The 17,198-nt window shown below is 45.8% G+C and overlaps 1 protein-coding gene across 1 annotated transcript in view; it reads left to right on the plus strand.

Moving 5' to 3' along the window:
• Nucleotides 1–5,860: 5,860 nt before the first annotated feature.
• Nucleotides 5,861–17,198, plus strand: part of MPPE1 (metallophosphoesterase 1) — a 116,401-nt gene continuing 105,063 nt past the window's right edge. The window contains exon 1 of the mRNA XM_029590981.1: nucleotides 5,861–6,764. Coding sequence (XP_029446841.1) covers nucleotides 6,487–6,764 — 278 coding nt within the window. The 5' untranslated portion in view covers nucleotides 5,861–6,486. The remainder of the gene's footprint in view (nucleotides 6,765–17,198) is intronic.

Genomic DNA, 17,198 nt, shown 5'->3' on the forward strand with positions numbered 1-17,198 from the left:
ATTTCCACACTGCTTCGGGCACGGAGGCCCTCTACTACGCTTACTTATGCTAGAGTGTGGAAGGTGTTTGACTCCTGGTGCGGTGTCTCGAAGATTGCGCCTTGCCGGGCTTCTGTAGCTCAAATCCTTACGTTTTTGCAGGACGGCTTGAAGAAGGGTTTGGCTTACAGTTCTCTGAGGGTTCAGGTAGCAGCTCTGGGGTGTTTGAGAGGAAAGGTTGAAGGGTCCTCTCTCGCCTGTCACCCAGACGTAGCATGCTTTTTACGTGGTGTTCGGAACTTGCGTCCTCCACTGCGGCCTCCTTGCCCGTCTTGGAATTTGAACTTGGTTCTCAAAGGCCTCAATGCGGCCCCTTTTGAACCTCTCAGGCGGGCCTCCTTAAAGGATTTAACTCTCAAGATTGTGTTTCTCGTGGCGATCGCGTCCGCTCGTAGGGTCTCTGAGTTGCAAGCTCTTTCATGCAGAGAACCGTTCTTGCGTATTTCGGACTCAGGTGTGTCGTTGTGTACGGTACCTTCTTTCTTACCTAAGGTGGTATCGGCCTTTCATGTAAATCAGACGGTGGAATTGCCTTCCTTCTCGGCGACAGAACTACAGTCTTCTCAAGGGTCAGATTTGAGACGTTTGGATGTTCGTCGAGTGCTCATGCGATATTTAGAAGTTACCAATGATTTTCGACGGTCTGATCATCTGTTTGTCTTGTGGCATGGCCCCAGGAAGGGGCTTCAGGCGTCCAAAGTAACTATTGCCCATTGGTTGAAGGGCTCGATCGCTGCCATGTACATTGGTGGCGGTAAGGCTGTTCCTGAGGGGCTCAAGGCCCATTCTCTCCGTTCTCAAGCGACTTCGTGGGCAGAAAGTCACCTGGTTTCGAGCCAAGAGATTTGCAGGGCGGCCACTTGGAAGTCGTTGCATACTTTCGCTCGACATTATCGGGTTGATGTTCGAGGGCCGTCACCTATTTCCTTTGGAAGCAGCGTACTTCGAGCGGGACTCTCGGGGTCCCACCCCATTTAAGTCAGCTAGGGTACATCCCAGCAGTCTGGACTGATCCTGGTTCGTACAGGGAAAGGAAAATTAGGTTCTTACCTGATAATTTTCGTTGCTGTAGTACCAAGGATCAGTCCAGACGCCCGCCCAGTAATGGTGTTTCAGGAGAGTCCGCTCGTAACAGTATCTTTTCCACTCTTTCAGGTATCGATAACTTGATACGGTAAGTGATTATTCATTTCGTTGCCTTTTGGCTTTGTTTGCTTGGTTGGCTCAGTAGTGTTTGAGCGATGTTAATGCTTACTTTTGCAGAGTTTTACTACTTGATCTAGCCAGTGGCCATAGTTAATTTTTGGCTATTTTTGGCAGAAGGATGATCCATTTCTTCTGCTTTGATATCAATTATACTGAAGGATGGCAGGTGGCACACCAGTATATCTAGGGGGTGCTTTCAGTTTTCTCTCTGACTCCATCTGCTGGAGGGGAGGCATAGTCCAGCAGTCTGGACTGATCCTTGGTACTACAGGAACGAAAATTATCAGGTAAGAACCTAATTTTCCTTTATGTGATGTGTCTGCTGTTTTGAAATATTTTATTGATATTTGGACAATTTTTAATAATTTTTATGAGTTTTAATTGTTTGACTTTATTCTATTCATCAGCTGTTTTGAAACATTTATTAATATAGTTTTACAAATTTCTTTTTTTATTTATTTATAATTTTTGCATATATAACAAGCATCCGTGTGCAAGACATAACAGTCACATATAATGTTATCATTACAAACAAATTATGTATACATATGTAATAATCAAACAATGCATCACAGTGCACAATCTCTTATTTCCATGGTGTAAGCTAGAATCCCTCCCGCTCCCCCCTCTCTCCCACTGAACCAGGATCCGGGATATCAATAAAGAGAAGAAGACATCAAGAAGCATCTGTTCGAACGTGAAGGGTAGTGCAGCGTAAAAGACATATATATGCAGAATGCAATAAGCATGGAGTAAACCAACTGTAAACATACAGTATGGTATGGACAAGAAACAAAAGCAAGAACAAACAATAAGCAGTAGACAAGACACAATAAACAATAGGCATTGTACCCGCTAGGTATAGTATGCATGGTTATGTTTGGAAATAAAGAATAACCACAAATTGTGGACGAAAGTCACACCGTAGTCCCGAGGTCCTGAGTTGACCCGATCTCCTGCTCTTTCCGCCAGAGTTCAAAACTGGAACAATGGAGCATATGTTTTTTAAGGATTTGCTGAGTTTTACAATTATTTCTGTGTGGGGATCTATAGTAGCTTGGCTTGTTCTGTTTTCCTAATAGGAGGTGTATTAGGGTTTAGGATCTGATTTAATATTTTTAGTGTTGCCTTTTCATATATAGGGTGGTTATGTGTTCCATAATGCAGGTGTAACTTTGTGCAGATTAATTTCTGTGCATTATTGCAGATCCTGGGACTGTTAGGTGCTATATTTCTCTTTCCATTTCTTCAGGTTTGCACTGCATGCAGAGTGGCTTTTTTTTTGTTTTCCATTCCAGTTTGACTCCATATTTATAATGTGTGGTCTTTCTGTACTTGGTGAAGGTCAGTTCTGTGTGTGTGACTGAGATGAGGTATTTTACTAGCATGTAGGCAATTGTATAAATCTTATTTGTTGTGTTTTCTCAATAGGATATGCATTAGTGGTAAATTATTGCCTTTTCATAAGGAGGGCTATTGTGCCTGGTAGTAAAGGGAGTTTGTTTTGCTTTTACTGAGATGTCATCAGAACATCTTTTTTTTTTGCATGGTGAGTTCTATGGGTAATGCCCTAGTTCTGCTCTGCATCCATTGTTGGAGGTCAAGCGGATTCCTGTGGATGCAAAGTGTATGTTTACATATAGCCCCATGACTGTCACATGTTCAGTGTGTCACGCATGTGAGAACCATCTGTCAGGTGTGGCCCGGCCGAAAAAAGGTTGAGAACCACTGGTCTAAACAATGGGTCAGGTCCAGGCAGCGATCCAGCGCGGTCCAAGTCCAAGCCAAGGTCAGAAGCCAGGTAAGCAAGTCAAGGACAGACAGACAGACAGACAGACAGACAGAAGAGACTATAATGGACAGACAGTGGGACAAGACAAGCAGGGCAACAAAAGACTCAACAGCTAGGCAGAGCAAGGGAAGAACAAGTCATGGAAAAGATACAAGCAAGAAAGGTAGAGAACAATCAACAAGGATTTGGAGTGGAGGAGTAACCTAGTGGTTAGAGCAGCAGTTCAAGTCCCACTGTTCAACCTTGGGCAAGTCACTTTGCCCTCCATTGCCTCAGGTACAAACTTAGTCAGGGAATTACCTACAGTATCTGAATGTAATCCACTTTGAAGTGCTGAAAAAAGTGTGAAAAGCAGAATATAAAAATCTAAATAAATGAGCAAGCAGGAGTGAGACACAGACTAGAAACACCTATTGAGAAGATCACTCAGGGCCCTGTTGCCAAGGCATTTGGAGGGTGTCTGAGAAATTCTTAAGTGGAGGAAGTTGGCTGACCTCATTCAAGAGTGCCACAGAGAACTATCCTGAAGGGAGGGCCAGGATCATGGCAGTGTCAGCAGGCTGGAATGCTTTGGGTGGGATCAGCTGTCAGCAGCTTCCCTGCTGCACGAAGAAGCTGGTGGGACCAATGGGGAGTACAACAGCTCACACAGCAGTCCTGTGAGCCACAAGTGATGACAAGAGGGTAAAAGTTGAAAGAGATCAGTTGGACTGTGAGGAGAATGAGAGTGGGGTGATTGGAGGGGGACTGTACCCCTGCTAATTTAGTCTGGTCATCCTCTAGGGGTCATGTGAATTTTGAAGTGCTAAAATGGATCAGGTTGGCTAACAGTTTAGGAAGCCCTGGGGTAAGGGATGGGAGCATGGCAGAGGATGGCCATAGTGCTCACTCATATTAACCTTGGGCCCAAAAACTCAGTTTTGGCTATGTCCCTGCTTCTATTTTCCCCTCGCCATAAGTGTTGTTATGGGGTGGCAAGTGCCACCCCCAAAAAATGGCCATCTCAGTAACCCATATCCCTGCCTGATGCAATCTGATGCAGCATAGTACTTATGATTGCTAACTGGTTGTCAGACTAAAAAAACAGCTTATTTAAAAGCCAGTTTTCTCCTGTCTGCTGACTCAAGACTGGTTGGGATGGGGACTCCATTCTGGTTTCTAGTTCTAGGGTCTATGCAGCCAGAAGTGGAAGGAAGCAGCTGTGTCTGGCTGCTTCCAGCCAGCAGGACCAGTGGCCCAAGGAACAGAAAAGGCCAGTAGGCTGTCTGTAGAGCTCATGTTGCTGGCAGCTGGAAGAACAGAAGCCTGGCATGACTGAGTGAAAGAGAGTGTGCATGCATATGTGTGTGTGTGACAAAGAGCATGTAACCTATTCATATTTATCTGTTGTAGTCCTCTCATGTTTTTATAGACTTTATCATATGCCCCCTCAGGGCTGTTCAGCTTGGAGAAGAGATGGCTATCATTTTGGTTGCCCTTCTTTGTACCTTTTTTAGTGCAACTTTATCATTTTTGAGATGTGACAACCAGTATTGCACACAGTACTCAAGGTACAGTCTTATCATGGAATTATAGAGGAATTATGACATTGTTTTATTGACTATTCCTTTGTTAATAATTCCTAACATTGTTTGCTTTTTTGACTGCTGCAATTTCAATGTATTGCTCATTATGATGTGTAGATCTTTTTCCTGGATAGTAACTCCTAATACGGAACCCAACTTTGTGTAATGGAAAGGTGGGTTACTTTTCCCTATGTTCATCCCTTTGCACTTGTCCACCTTAAATTTCATCTGCCATTTAGATGCCCAGACATCCAAAGTCCTCCTGCAATTTATCAGAATTTGCTTGTAATTAACAACTAAATAATTTTGTCATTTGCAAATGATTTACCTTACACGTTCCCCTTTCCAGATCATCTATAAATGTTATAAAGCACTGGTCCAAGTACAGATCCCTGAGGAACTCCACTGTTTATCTTTCTCCACTGAGAAAACTGTTTATTTAATCCTACTCTGTTTCCTGTCTTGTAACCAATTTGCAATCCACAAAAAGACAGTCTCCTACCCCATGACTTTTTAATTTTCTTAGGAGTCTGAGGGGGGGGGGGGACTTTGTCAAATGCCTTCTAAAAATCCAAACACACTAATTTACTGGCTCACCTTTATCCACATGTTTAACCGCTTCAAAAAAAAAAAAAAGGAAGCAGATTTGTGAGGCAACACTTCCCTTGGGTAAATCCATGATGGCTATCTCCCATTAAATCATGTCTATCTGTCTGTTCTGTGATTTTGTTTTAGAATTCTTTCCACGATTTTCCCCAGCATTGAAGTCAAGCTCGCGGGTGAGGGTGCTAGGGGGGGAAGGCAAGGGAGGACGATTATAACAAGGGCGTAGAGAAGAGGGAAGGTGTTGGCCTGACCTAGTATAGCAAGTCTTCTGTTCTTATGATGATGCCGGGAGGAAAAGAAGAGAGTCGTGATGATAGTGAAGGTGTTGGTTTGCCACGCCACAACAAAGGTTTGGGAATCACCGCCCTAGGGCGACCCGAAAGCACCTTGTGCAGGAACTCTCCGACAAGCTCCGGCAAACTGGACTACAAAGCGCGCGCTCCCGGCCAACACCTGCTCCCGTCTCCTCCGCGACCAAACGATGTCCCTTATCCGCCTAGGGCTCGAGCGCCACCCTCCCGCTTCCTCAGCAAATCCCCGCGCCTCCTACGGCACAGCGCCCGCCCCCCTCAGCCGGGTCCACCTATCCCCCTTGGTCCCCGCCAGGGGATTCCCGCCTCTCCGCTTCCTCTCCTCTCCTTCCCTGGCTCCCTCGCCGGGGTGTGCGCGTCTCTCGTTATCGTTGTGACGCTCTGTCAGGAAACCCCTCCCTCCCCCCCCCCGGGGACCGTTATTCGGCGCCGACCGAATTCATCCGCTGCGAAGGCGGCGTGCGCTTTGGCTGCAGTTTCTCCACGGAGGCTGAACGGTTCAGGACCCCCCTTCCTCCATGTGCAAGAAGAATGAGATTTGCTCTATGCACCCGTTCAATGCCTGGCATAACCGTGCGGCTTCTCTTGATGTGTGAGATTGAAGGCTCGGAGCAGCGGGGGTGGACCTGCTCAGACCCAAGAAGCCAGCGTTCTGCTCCCTATGTGTATGGGTGGATGTAGAAAAATTGGACTTTTTAGGGATTTTATTGATCAAAATTAGACACTAAGGATTTTTGTTTTGGATTATTTGATTCCTTACAAACTTGTTTTGCAACTTGGCTTTAAAAGATAATATTGTTATAGGAATAAAACAACAAACCCCAGTTTTTCCTTACTTCTCTGCAGGGATTCTGCGTGGAACTGAAACCATTTGGAACTTCAGACTGAAGGCTTGAACTGTATGGTTCGGGGACCTCGGGCTTTTAAATTCCCACCTAAGCCTTTCATTGCGCTGGCCGGCTAACGCATGGCTGAGCAAAGATTCCAGTTTGGCATTTTGAAGAGTCACCGTTTTAAGAAGAGAGTATTTTTTCTTCTAAAGCTTGTTTGTGCCGTGTTCTCTGTCTTTGCCTTCTGTGAATTTCTGGTGTACTACGCCGTAATAGCACAGTGTAGTTGGCCAGAAGTGCAACTTGCAGCCCAGGAGGACCGCAAAGAGAGCAGCTCCGTCTTGAAGGCCATGTTTTTATCGGACACCCACCTGCTTGGAAAAATTACAGGACACTGGTTTGACAAACTTAGGAGGTAAGAACAGACAAAGGCTAAGCATAAACTAGACTGAAGCGGAAACAGTTATGGAATGAAGCATGCCTAACGAATTTGGCTTACAGCATTGCTCTTGGGTACTCTGTATTTAAGAACCATTTTAGAACTCTGAGCAGGAGTCTGGGTACTGGAGCCTAGAACTCTTTCGCCTAGAAAGAGCAACTGTTCCAGAAGAAATTGAAATAACCATTCTAGTTTCTAGAAAGCTTTCTTCAGTATCTAGAACAAAGGTCTAGGCATTTGAAGTGCTTGTACTAGGTATTCAGATACTAAACTGAAAAATGAAATATCTGGAAATGTCTGTTTTAGTATTTCGATTTTTCTTGATACTCTGCAGACACTTGGTACTATTTTTATTTAATAGTACAAATTTCACAGTATGTCATGCTGAATCCAGTCTGAACATTTACCTTTTTGAATTTTATTACTTTTATTTATTTATTTATTTTTTTGCATGTGTTTGTTTATTACAAGATGATCAATCAGTATGCATAGTATTCTGAAGTTGCCTCTTACTGCTGTGTCACCGCAGAGACTAGTTTGACCAGTAATGGGACACACCTTTTGGCTGATCTAAGCAAGAATCACAACAACTTTTTTCCTGAACTTTACTGGTGGGCATATTTTTTTTTTATGTGGGGCCATATTTGTAGATTTCACCTGCAGCAGGGGGTCAAGAAGGGGGATCCTGATGGGGAGACAGGGTTGGAGTACTCTCCTTGGAGTTCAGGTTAGCCTGAAATGTAGCAGCACTCTGACTCCAGGATACCTCCCCCTCTACTGTTAAGCTTTCTTCCTCCCTCCCTTACCCTTCAACAACCCTGCATTTTCTTCTGCAGCGTGATGGCTGACTTCCCCTCTTCCTGCTGGCCTGATATCAAAGGCTGTTGTGTGACATTGGGCTGTGGAAGGTGTCGGGCTGGAGATAATGGAGCTTGGGAAATAGGCAAGCCACAAAAATGGTAGTGACAGATGGATTCTGGCCTGTGGGCTATAGTTTGCCCACCCCTGTTCTGGGAGGCCGACAGGATGTTTGTAAATGGCATTCTGCAGAACAAGAAAATCCTGCAAAAACTCTCTCTATTTACTATGAGGATGACCCACCTTTACTTAATACTCTTTAATTTACTTGTCTAAAAATAAGCAAATAAGAAAAGGTGACAACGAGCTTTCCCTCTTGAATCAGAAAGTGATTCAAGGGCACTAGAAACACATTAAGCATACTTATAATTTTGTTGCACAAATAAATACTAAATAAAAAGGGTAGACTTTTCAATGGTATCAATTAAAAAGGGGAGGGTTTTTTTCCCCTCAAAATAACTTTTGTGTGATGCAGACTGTTAACTCCCCCATATTATACAGGTTCTTGGTCTCACCCAAAGGTCCAAGAAGGGACCATGGCTCAAATCCTACACTTATATCTACTTTGGACCCCATTGACTCTGTGGCAGGAAAGGAAATAGGAGCACCTTGGTTAAAAGGAAAGCTTACCTGGACTTCTGTTCTAAACAGAGTAAATATAGGATGAAGGCCTTGGGGAGATGAATAAAAGCTAGAGATCAAGGTGGGTAAATAACTTTGTGGGAGAGGAGTAGCAGAACCAAGCCCTACAATGGGATCTACCTCCTGCATACTCTGAATATCTCTTTTTTTGGACATCATGAATTCATTTTGGAGTCTTTCAAAGCACAAAGAGTAGTGAGCGAATATCCTCTTACAGTAGTAAAAGTGCCTAGTGCAGTCTCAGACCTTTGGGGATGTGGGGGAGTGACATAATCCCCATAAGAATTAGCCGGAGATAATGTAAGTTTTCCACCCCACATCGATTCTTTCTTCAAATGGGTCACATGCCATGTAGAAATACATGGTAGTGCCAAGTGGCTCAGATGGCAAGTAGTGTGCAATGCTGTGTGGAAGGTTCCTGCTTTGATCCTCAGTTTGGGTCTTCTACTGTCCTGGTTAGCTGGGGTTGGGGATGCTGTGGGTTGTAGTGTTCACAGCCCCCTGGAGAGGCCATTACTTAAGGGGGACATCTGGAGGCTGGATTCGGGACCCGTGATTGCAGGATTCGAGAAGGAGCCTTGGTGTAAGGGCCTCGACCTAGGACTGTCACTTCAGTGACTAGATTATGTATGTTGGGGAGGGGGGAGATATAAAATAGGCGAAAGAATCCCCAGCTAATTACAATTGCAGACTCATGGCACCGGATTCCAGCACAGACTGTGCTGCCTGCTCCGCTGAGAACTGAAGGAATGTACATTGAGACAGTGTGCAGACGTCTTGTAATGCTCCATACCTCCCCAGTGGTGCCCTCTAGCATAACTCTCTGCACCATGCTGTATCCAGTATCTCTGACAAAGAGGCAGACTGCAACCCTTCAGCTTTATAGGTCCTGCACCTGGGACTTCCTGTGGTGCTGGCTGATTATATCTCCAGGCAGTGATGATGTCAAGAAACTCAGTGCATCTAGCCACTGCCTCAGCAACAGGTCCTTCTGGGATTCTTCTGCTAAGGTGGTGGTGTCACTGCTGATCCTGTCTACCTGCCTGCTCCTATCTCTGCTTCCGTCCTCGTTGTTTACCTGTCTTCCTCTGCTACTGACCCCCTCGCCTGTCCTGGCTCCTGTGCTTGCTCTTCCTGCCTTTGTCCTTGTTACCCACACTGTGTTGCTGATCCGGCCCGGCCCTTTGATTTGCCTCGCTTTCTTCCTGCCCTCACCTTAGCCACCTTGCTGTCTCTGCCTGGGTTCATGCGACACAGTGGCCGCCTGTCGGGCCTAGGCCATGTCTGCACTAAGTAAGCTGTACCAATCTGACAGTGTTCCCTGGGGGCTTACTTTCCTGAAATGTGATAGTTCCTTAGGAATGGAAGGGCTAACCTGGTGTGGCATCAGTGCAAGGAACTGTACAAACTTCGCAATAGTAGTATTAAGGTCCCATGGAGGATGATCATTGTCGTGTTCTAGAAGAGAGATGAGCCCTGTCACTTCAGAAAGGATGCGAGAACTTCATGATGGAGAGTACCTAGATGAATTTTTAAATTGGAGCATGTTGTGCTGCGGCTGTTGATTGTCTCTGGTAACTTGTCACAAGCGAGTCCCATGGAAAGGGAGTTTCAGTTGTGTATGCTGTCGCTTGTTAGAGAGTCAGGGTAATTTATTTTCAAATGACCCAGGAATTCTCTGGCAGATTAAGGATGGAAGCAGCTAGGATTAAAATGAATCAGTGTTAGGTGCGTTTGATTTAATTTGGGAAAAAAATCAGTATAATCACAAAAAAACTATTGTATTGGAATTCAACTTTTCTCAGGATATTTGAAAGATGTTTTTCATATAGTGTTATTTATCACAGAAGAAAGTTTTTTTTTTTCTTAAAGATTTCTAAATTTTTCTTTATTAATGTGCCAGCCCTGTACACAATATTGCAGGGAGATCCAGATTTGGATCCTTCCTTTTGTCAGGGCTAGTCTAGCTAGTGCTTTGGAGGAGGTATCTATCCTTCAGGCTACTAAAGGTCCTCTATTTTGTCTGGGGAGAAAGTGGGAAGTGACAGACCATTGAGGGAGAGCAAAACAATAGGGAAAAAAGACAACATTCAGAACAATTATCAATGAAATGAAACCAGAACTTGTACAAAAATTCCTGACTACTGTTAGTATGTGAGCTCGTATATTCCCTGATGAGGAGGCTTGATGAAGCTGGAGAGGGAAGGTAAAAGTGATTATGATGTAATGAAGTCTAGAGGGAAATTCAGCGACTATGTTGACATTACAATGCATATGTCTTTCCCCAGTAGCTTGTAGGAGAATGTGTTTTTCTGCTCACTCTGAATTTTTTGCAGGACTTCTGTAACACCCTTTGCTTCCAAGAACTTCCAGCATAGCCTCGCACACCATGCTGCATCCAAGGGCCCTGTCCAGAACTTCCTGCACTCCTGAGCCCTTTTTATAGTCATACAGCCAGGACTTCCTGTGGTGCTGATTAGGTATAAAAGGAAATCCTCTGTAACCAGCCAGTGCTGCAGTAGCAGGTTGTCCAGTGTTCTCAGTTGGTGGTGGTGGTGGTGGTCCTGTCTTGCCTTGTCTTGTTCCTGCTTAGCCCTGCCTTTCTATCCTGTCTTGTTCTCTTGCCTTGCCTCCCAGTCAGCCTTTCCTCGGTCTGTTCTTCTGTTACTGTCTTGGACAGCCTTGACTTTGCTTGATCTCCGCCTGCTCCTCGACTCTGCTTGATCTCCACCTGCCCTGCCCTTTTCCCAAGCCCCGGCTCTACCTGTGGCAAGTCAGCTACCACCAATTTGAGCCAAGTCTGGGCTTGCCCTGGCTTGGTTGTGCTAATCTGACAGTGGTCCTAAGAGTTCACTCCTTGGAGCCTGACAGCTTCCCAAACCTTTAGTCAGTGTGACCACATTTTAGCCCTTGAAAATTCACATGATCCCAGAGGATGAAGAAAACAAAGCAGTGGGGTGTGCTTTACCTCCAACAATCGCTCTACTCTCACCCTTTCTGCACTCCAGCTGATCCCCTCTCTCTCAAACTCCATCTCTTCCAGCTGATCTCATCTTACATCCCCAAGTTTCTTTCAGCTTCCCAGCCCCTCCCCTCCCCACCCTCTCCAGTCCTTTTCATATCCTCTCTCACCACCAAGACATTTTTTATAACTGCCAATTGATTATCATCCTCACCCTCACCCTCCATCTCCTCTCTTACCTCCTCCCCTCTAACACTTTTCTTACATCTCCCAGTTGATCTTTTGTCATTCTCCAGTCTCTCTCCAGCTGATTAAACTCTCAAGCCTGTCCTGCAGCTGATCCCTCCCTTCAAATGGCCCCTCTTTCAAACTTGCCCCTAGTTAGTGTCAGCAGCACCATTTCTCTCGGGGGGGGGGGGCCCTGGGCAAAAGTTGGATGACATCCCTCCACTCCCTGGCTGCAGTGGAAGAAGGTTTTCCACGAGAAGAAAGCTGCTATCGGGTGGCATGCGCACAAAACGATTGATAACTGAGCCAGCTCTGGCTCAGGTTGAATGGGGAGATTAGAGTGGGTGCCTGGTGGAGTAAGTATTGTGTGCGCTCTACCCTGTGATCTGCTTTTCCAAGCATGCGCCCTAACCCTATAAACTCCTCTTTCTCCCTGGGCCTCCAAACCCACCTCGCCTACCCATTCTTATTCACTTTTCTAGATCAACAACCGCTCGTGCACACGCATGCATGGAGGCTCGCCCCCTTCCTCACCCCCCCTTTCCCACACACAATTATACATTTGCCACGCTTACAACCCTCCATACCCCCACCGAGGTTCTTTACCCACAACCTCTCGCAGATACTGACAAATGCTCTGTACTTCACCATTCATCCACAACTATTTTTTTTTTTTTTTTTTGCAGATTCACAATAACCCCCAGCCCCCAGCTGTTCACACTGACCTTCTGTAGCCCAGCACACACACAAACACACCATGACCGTGATACCCACTCACCGCCTGCTGCTAAGTGCACAGCCTCCAGCAAGACCACCCAGAGCCTCGGCTACATATCCATCCGTATATAAAACACACACGTTCTGAGCAAACACATCTTTACATTACCCTTTACTAACCTAACTGTACTTCTTTTAACATATTCGGAATTCTGCTTTGTTTTTTGGTGGGTATCAGCTCGTATAATCAACTCCAGAAACAAGAAAAGGAAGGCATCAAAACGTTACATTAAAAAAATGTAAGCAGGGGGTTAAACGCTAGATTGTGCCAAAATTGGTGGGCGTGTACAGTCCCTTTAAAGGGAACTGAATGTTGCTATAATCTGGGGGGGCGGGGTTGTGGTGTTGCTAGGCAACAGAGCACATAAGGAGTGAGTCAGAACTTTGAAGTAGGGAGGGTGGGACCCATGGGAGGGAGGAGGTGTGTCAGTGTGGTTGCTGTGGGATTCTCAAAACTTTAGAAAATTGAAGGAAACCTAGTTGAGAGGTTTCTCAGGTTGTCTGGGGAGGGGGGACTAAGCGAATGCATACAGGTTTAAAGTTCATTAACCACATTACTGCATTTGGTAACAAGTGTGCTAGCACTGTAGAGAAATAATATGGGTAGCCAGGACATACACCTCTCCCAGTACCTGCCCTTTTACAAATATCAGTACACAGACACCAGTGTGAGATCAAATAGGCCCCTGCTTTATTTTACTAACCAGATGCCTGAGTCCCAACAGAAGCAAGAAATAACTAACCTACAGTGGACATCTGCCACCAACCAGCAAGGTAATTGCCACCAGGCCACCTGACCTGTCAGTTTTTGGCATTGCACTATGGCCGCTCCCATGACCCTTGCCGCCACCCAGCAAGGAGCTGTGCATGCAAACCCCCATCCCAGCCCAGCAAGGAGCTGCACTCGGGGCAACTGCAACCCAGTTGTTCCCACTGAAGATTTAGACCTGACCACCGTCAAGTCAGGCAACCATTCAGCACCAAGCTGAACCCCAACCGGCTCGGGAAACGCAGCTCGGGCACAGGTGGGAACTATCCTGTGACCCCCCCCCCAAAGCTGTGGCCATGATCCCTAACAAAGCAAATCCTCCAAGACCACCTGCAATGTATTCAGAAACAAATCCAAGCCAATAAAGGACAAATGTACCCCATCATCCGGGAACAAACCCCAATCCAAATACCATGCCTCATGTCTGATAAGGAGACACGCCCCCCCCCCCCTCCCAATAAACCCAGCCAAGAACCAATCTGCTGATTGGCCTTTGTCTGGCTGTGCCACCACATTCTCTTGTCCATCTCAGCAGGCCTTGGAATCATGTCAGACTAGCAAATTACAGCAGCAGGTAACAGCACAGAAATGGACACTAAATCCTTCCTGTCCATGCTGATGAATCTTCACCCCCAATATCTTACTCCAATCATTATCCCCCCCAAACATATTAACACATGCAGCTGACCGTAACACTGAAGCCCACGACGCAAATGGGATCAATTCATCCCAACGCATCCCCCTATGCTCCAACCAATGGACAATTGCACTGTGCTGAGACCCTGTAAGGACGCCCACATGCATGCTTATATGCCCACACGATGTGCGGATGTCCAATGATCCATGTAGTACATCCCCAGCATGCAGGACCTGCAAAGAGTAATGACAAACACATCATAAAGGTCCTGGACGCACATATCCTTCAAAGGCATCGGGCTTCCACTGTCTAATCCTCTGAATCACACCACCGGACAAACCCCGAGCAGGCTGCCGAGCAGGAATGAGTTCCGAACTGACTCGCATCCAAACCAAGTGCAGATAGCCCTGAACGCAACACCATCTCGAACTGGTACTTGGTCAATGGATGAAGGTCAGAATGAACTACAAATCTAGAGCCACCTGTAGGCCAAATCAGACTAAAAGTAACAGATTTGGCAACTGTTCAAGTACACAAACCTGGAACAGCTCAAAGAACCACCGACACACCCTTACCCCCTTGGTCAGTTTTAGACCTAGAGACATAAAGGATAATAGAATCACTGCACAAGATATGCTGGGCTAGCAGACCAGAGGAGTCTGCCTCTTTTGTAGCCTTGGCCACAAGCTCACTAATGTGAAAAGCTCTAAAATGAATAAATAAATAAATAAAAACCGCAAGTACAAACACCAAGCGAAACAGCATTCATGCTGTGACACCCAAATACCTGACATCACGTCCCATAACCAGAGCAAAATGTCATGCGTAATGGGCAATAGCCCATCCAGCCCGCTCACCACACCTCTGGACCAACCCAGCAACAAACGACGGACCAAGAAGCGACCCATCAGAAAACCCCCAACCATGAACACGCATAAAAAAGGAAAACCCCAATAGCTGCCTAGAAACCACAGCCTTCAAAGCTCCTTCAGCCTTCGCTTTATCAATAAACCGCAACAAGAAAATATCCTGAACAGGGCTCCACCTCCAACCCAAAATTGCAAGAAAAGACACCACCTTGTCAGCTCCTTTCACATAACCCGTCCACGTAGAAGGGGCTAAGGATGCTCAGACCAGCTTCCTTGCTTCCAGGAATCAAATTTCCATAGGAAAGGAGGTGCTGAAGCTCTGCTGGATCCGCCTCCGGAGCAAGCTTCTGAAGCAGGGCCCATTTGCAACAAGAAGGAGAATCATCCAGAACGTTAGTTACCCCCGGAACATGACGAGCCCAAGCAGTCACATTCAACTCCATGCAATGAAGGATAAACTCTTGCAACAAATTGGAAACCATTAGACATTTTGCATCTCTTATTGATAACCTCAACCACGCTTAGGTTAATGCACCAGAAATACTGCAACCACTATTGGAAACAGTTTCAAAAAGGTAATGGTTTTAGTTGTACCAGCTAATTTCCACTCTTCTGGCCATGAGCCCATGCACTAGGAGCCCTGACAACAAGCACCAAAGCCAAGAGAACCTGCAGTATCCGTTTTATAGCTCCAAGTTAAATTGTCAACCAGTTATACTGTTCCATATGTTCTACGGTTCCATGTAAAGCTCCGCTCTCTGTTGAGCAGTTCTTCGTTTTATGTAAACCGGAGTGATTTGTAGTCCCTACAAGAACTTCGGTATATAAAAATTATAAATAAATAAATAAAGTCATGGTTTGATACAGAGCTAGATTGCGAGAGCAAAGAACCATTAAAGTCTGCCAAGAACCGAACCCAAACATGCAAATCCATTACAAATCCTAATCTGAATATGATGATCGCTCTTCCTAACACCAGACATTGCGAACGAAAATCTGCGCAGAAATACCCTCCCCATGGGAATAACCTGACAGGCAAAATTCAAACTACCCATCAAGGATTGTATCTGTTGCAAGGTCAATTTTTTTTACAAAGTAGGGCCCTCCCAACCATCCCCTTCAGACCTTCTACCTTCTTGGAGGGCAGCCGTGAAATCCTATCCATCGAATCTAACTCAATCCCCAGAAAAACTAAGTGAGTGCAAGGCTCCTCCATCTTTCCCTCCGGATAGGCATACCGAAATTGGCAGAAATCTCCTGAAAGCATCGCAGCACGTCGACACAAGCACTTGAACCCGCCTGGCCCACAAATAAAAAAATATTAATCTAAATAATGAACAATGTTTGAAGGCTCAGACTACTCTTCAAGTACCCAGTAAACAAAGGTACTGAACGCCACAAAGTATTCAAATGCAGTAGAACACCCCATAGGTATACTTTTGTCAAAATAAAAAGTCATTGAAGCGAAAACCTGACAGCGGAAGACTCTCCGGATGCGCTGGTAAAAGCCGAAAAGCAGACTCGATATCCACCTTAGCCATCAAGACGCCCTGATCACTAAGCTGAACCATCTGAACTTCCGAATCAAAAGCATATCGCATGACGCAAAGCTCTCGCGGGATAAAATCATTCACGGAGCTACGCCGGGGGAATTAAAAAATTATGTATCAACCAAAATTTCTCAAGCTTCTTTTTTTGGGACCACTGCCAAAGGTGACAAAACCATCCGCTGAAATGGTGGTTCCACAAAAGCAACGCAATTCTTCCCAACCCAGTTTCACCCTACAACTTGTCCAGAACCACAGTCACCATTTTCCGTACTGAAGGACAATTTTCTTCACCTCCCACACCAACCAGTCCCGCAAAATGGATCCAGAAATTATACTTGAACCCGCGAAGCAAAAGAAGTACAACCTCCACCTTTGGGTAAACCTCCAACCACCAAGGCAACAATGCAGCCACCCACACCGGAATAGAAACCTGCTCAAAGGACTCTCTTTGAGACACCTTTCGCTTTGGCTCCCCCCGCGGCTCCATCAACTGACCGATTGAGCCACTTGGAAACCTTGTGTCCGGCTCCGCAACCAGAGCACACATGCTGGAATTTGCAATCCGGGAAGTTACAAGTGGAGCGATTGAAGTGTCAGCAAATATCAAGTGGACTGCTGTTGGTTTGACCCGCTCCAACTGGCGCAGGACCAGCTCAGAAGGGGTGCCCACCCAACCAACTAGCTACCCCACCCATATTACCTGCCGAAGAGGAAAGGACCTTGCTATTCATCTGTGTTAGCCACAAACTGACATCATGCATGCCCCAAGACCATAAACTTGTTCTCTTCCATGCAGTCACAAAAACTTTTGTCATAATTGAGCCAAGACCACCTGTCGTACTCCCTGCTAGCAGCCAGAATAGCTTCAGCATAAGCCAACAAAGGCCCATACTGCGGATTATTGTCATGTCCTACAATACTAGCCAAATGCAAAAAGGACTGGATCTAATTAAGAATGTTACGCGCCATCTTTTTCTGAGTCCCAGGAAATCGCTCCACACATCCTCACACAATTAAAAGAAAGTTACCAGCACTGGCACCCCTCTATGAACCTCTCTTTCTCCTGATCCTACACCAGCAGCTGAAGAAACACCAAAGCATGCGAGGAGCTTGATGAG

The sequence above is a fragment of the Rhinatrema bivittatum genome, chromosome 2 (genome assembly GCF_901001135.1).
Source record: "Rhinatrema bivittatum chromosome 2, aRhiBiv1.1, whole genome shotgun sequence".
Classification (NCBI taxonomy): Eukaryota; Metazoa; Chordata; class Amphibia; order Gymnophiona; family Rhinatrematidae; genus Rhinatrema; species Rhinatrema bivittatum.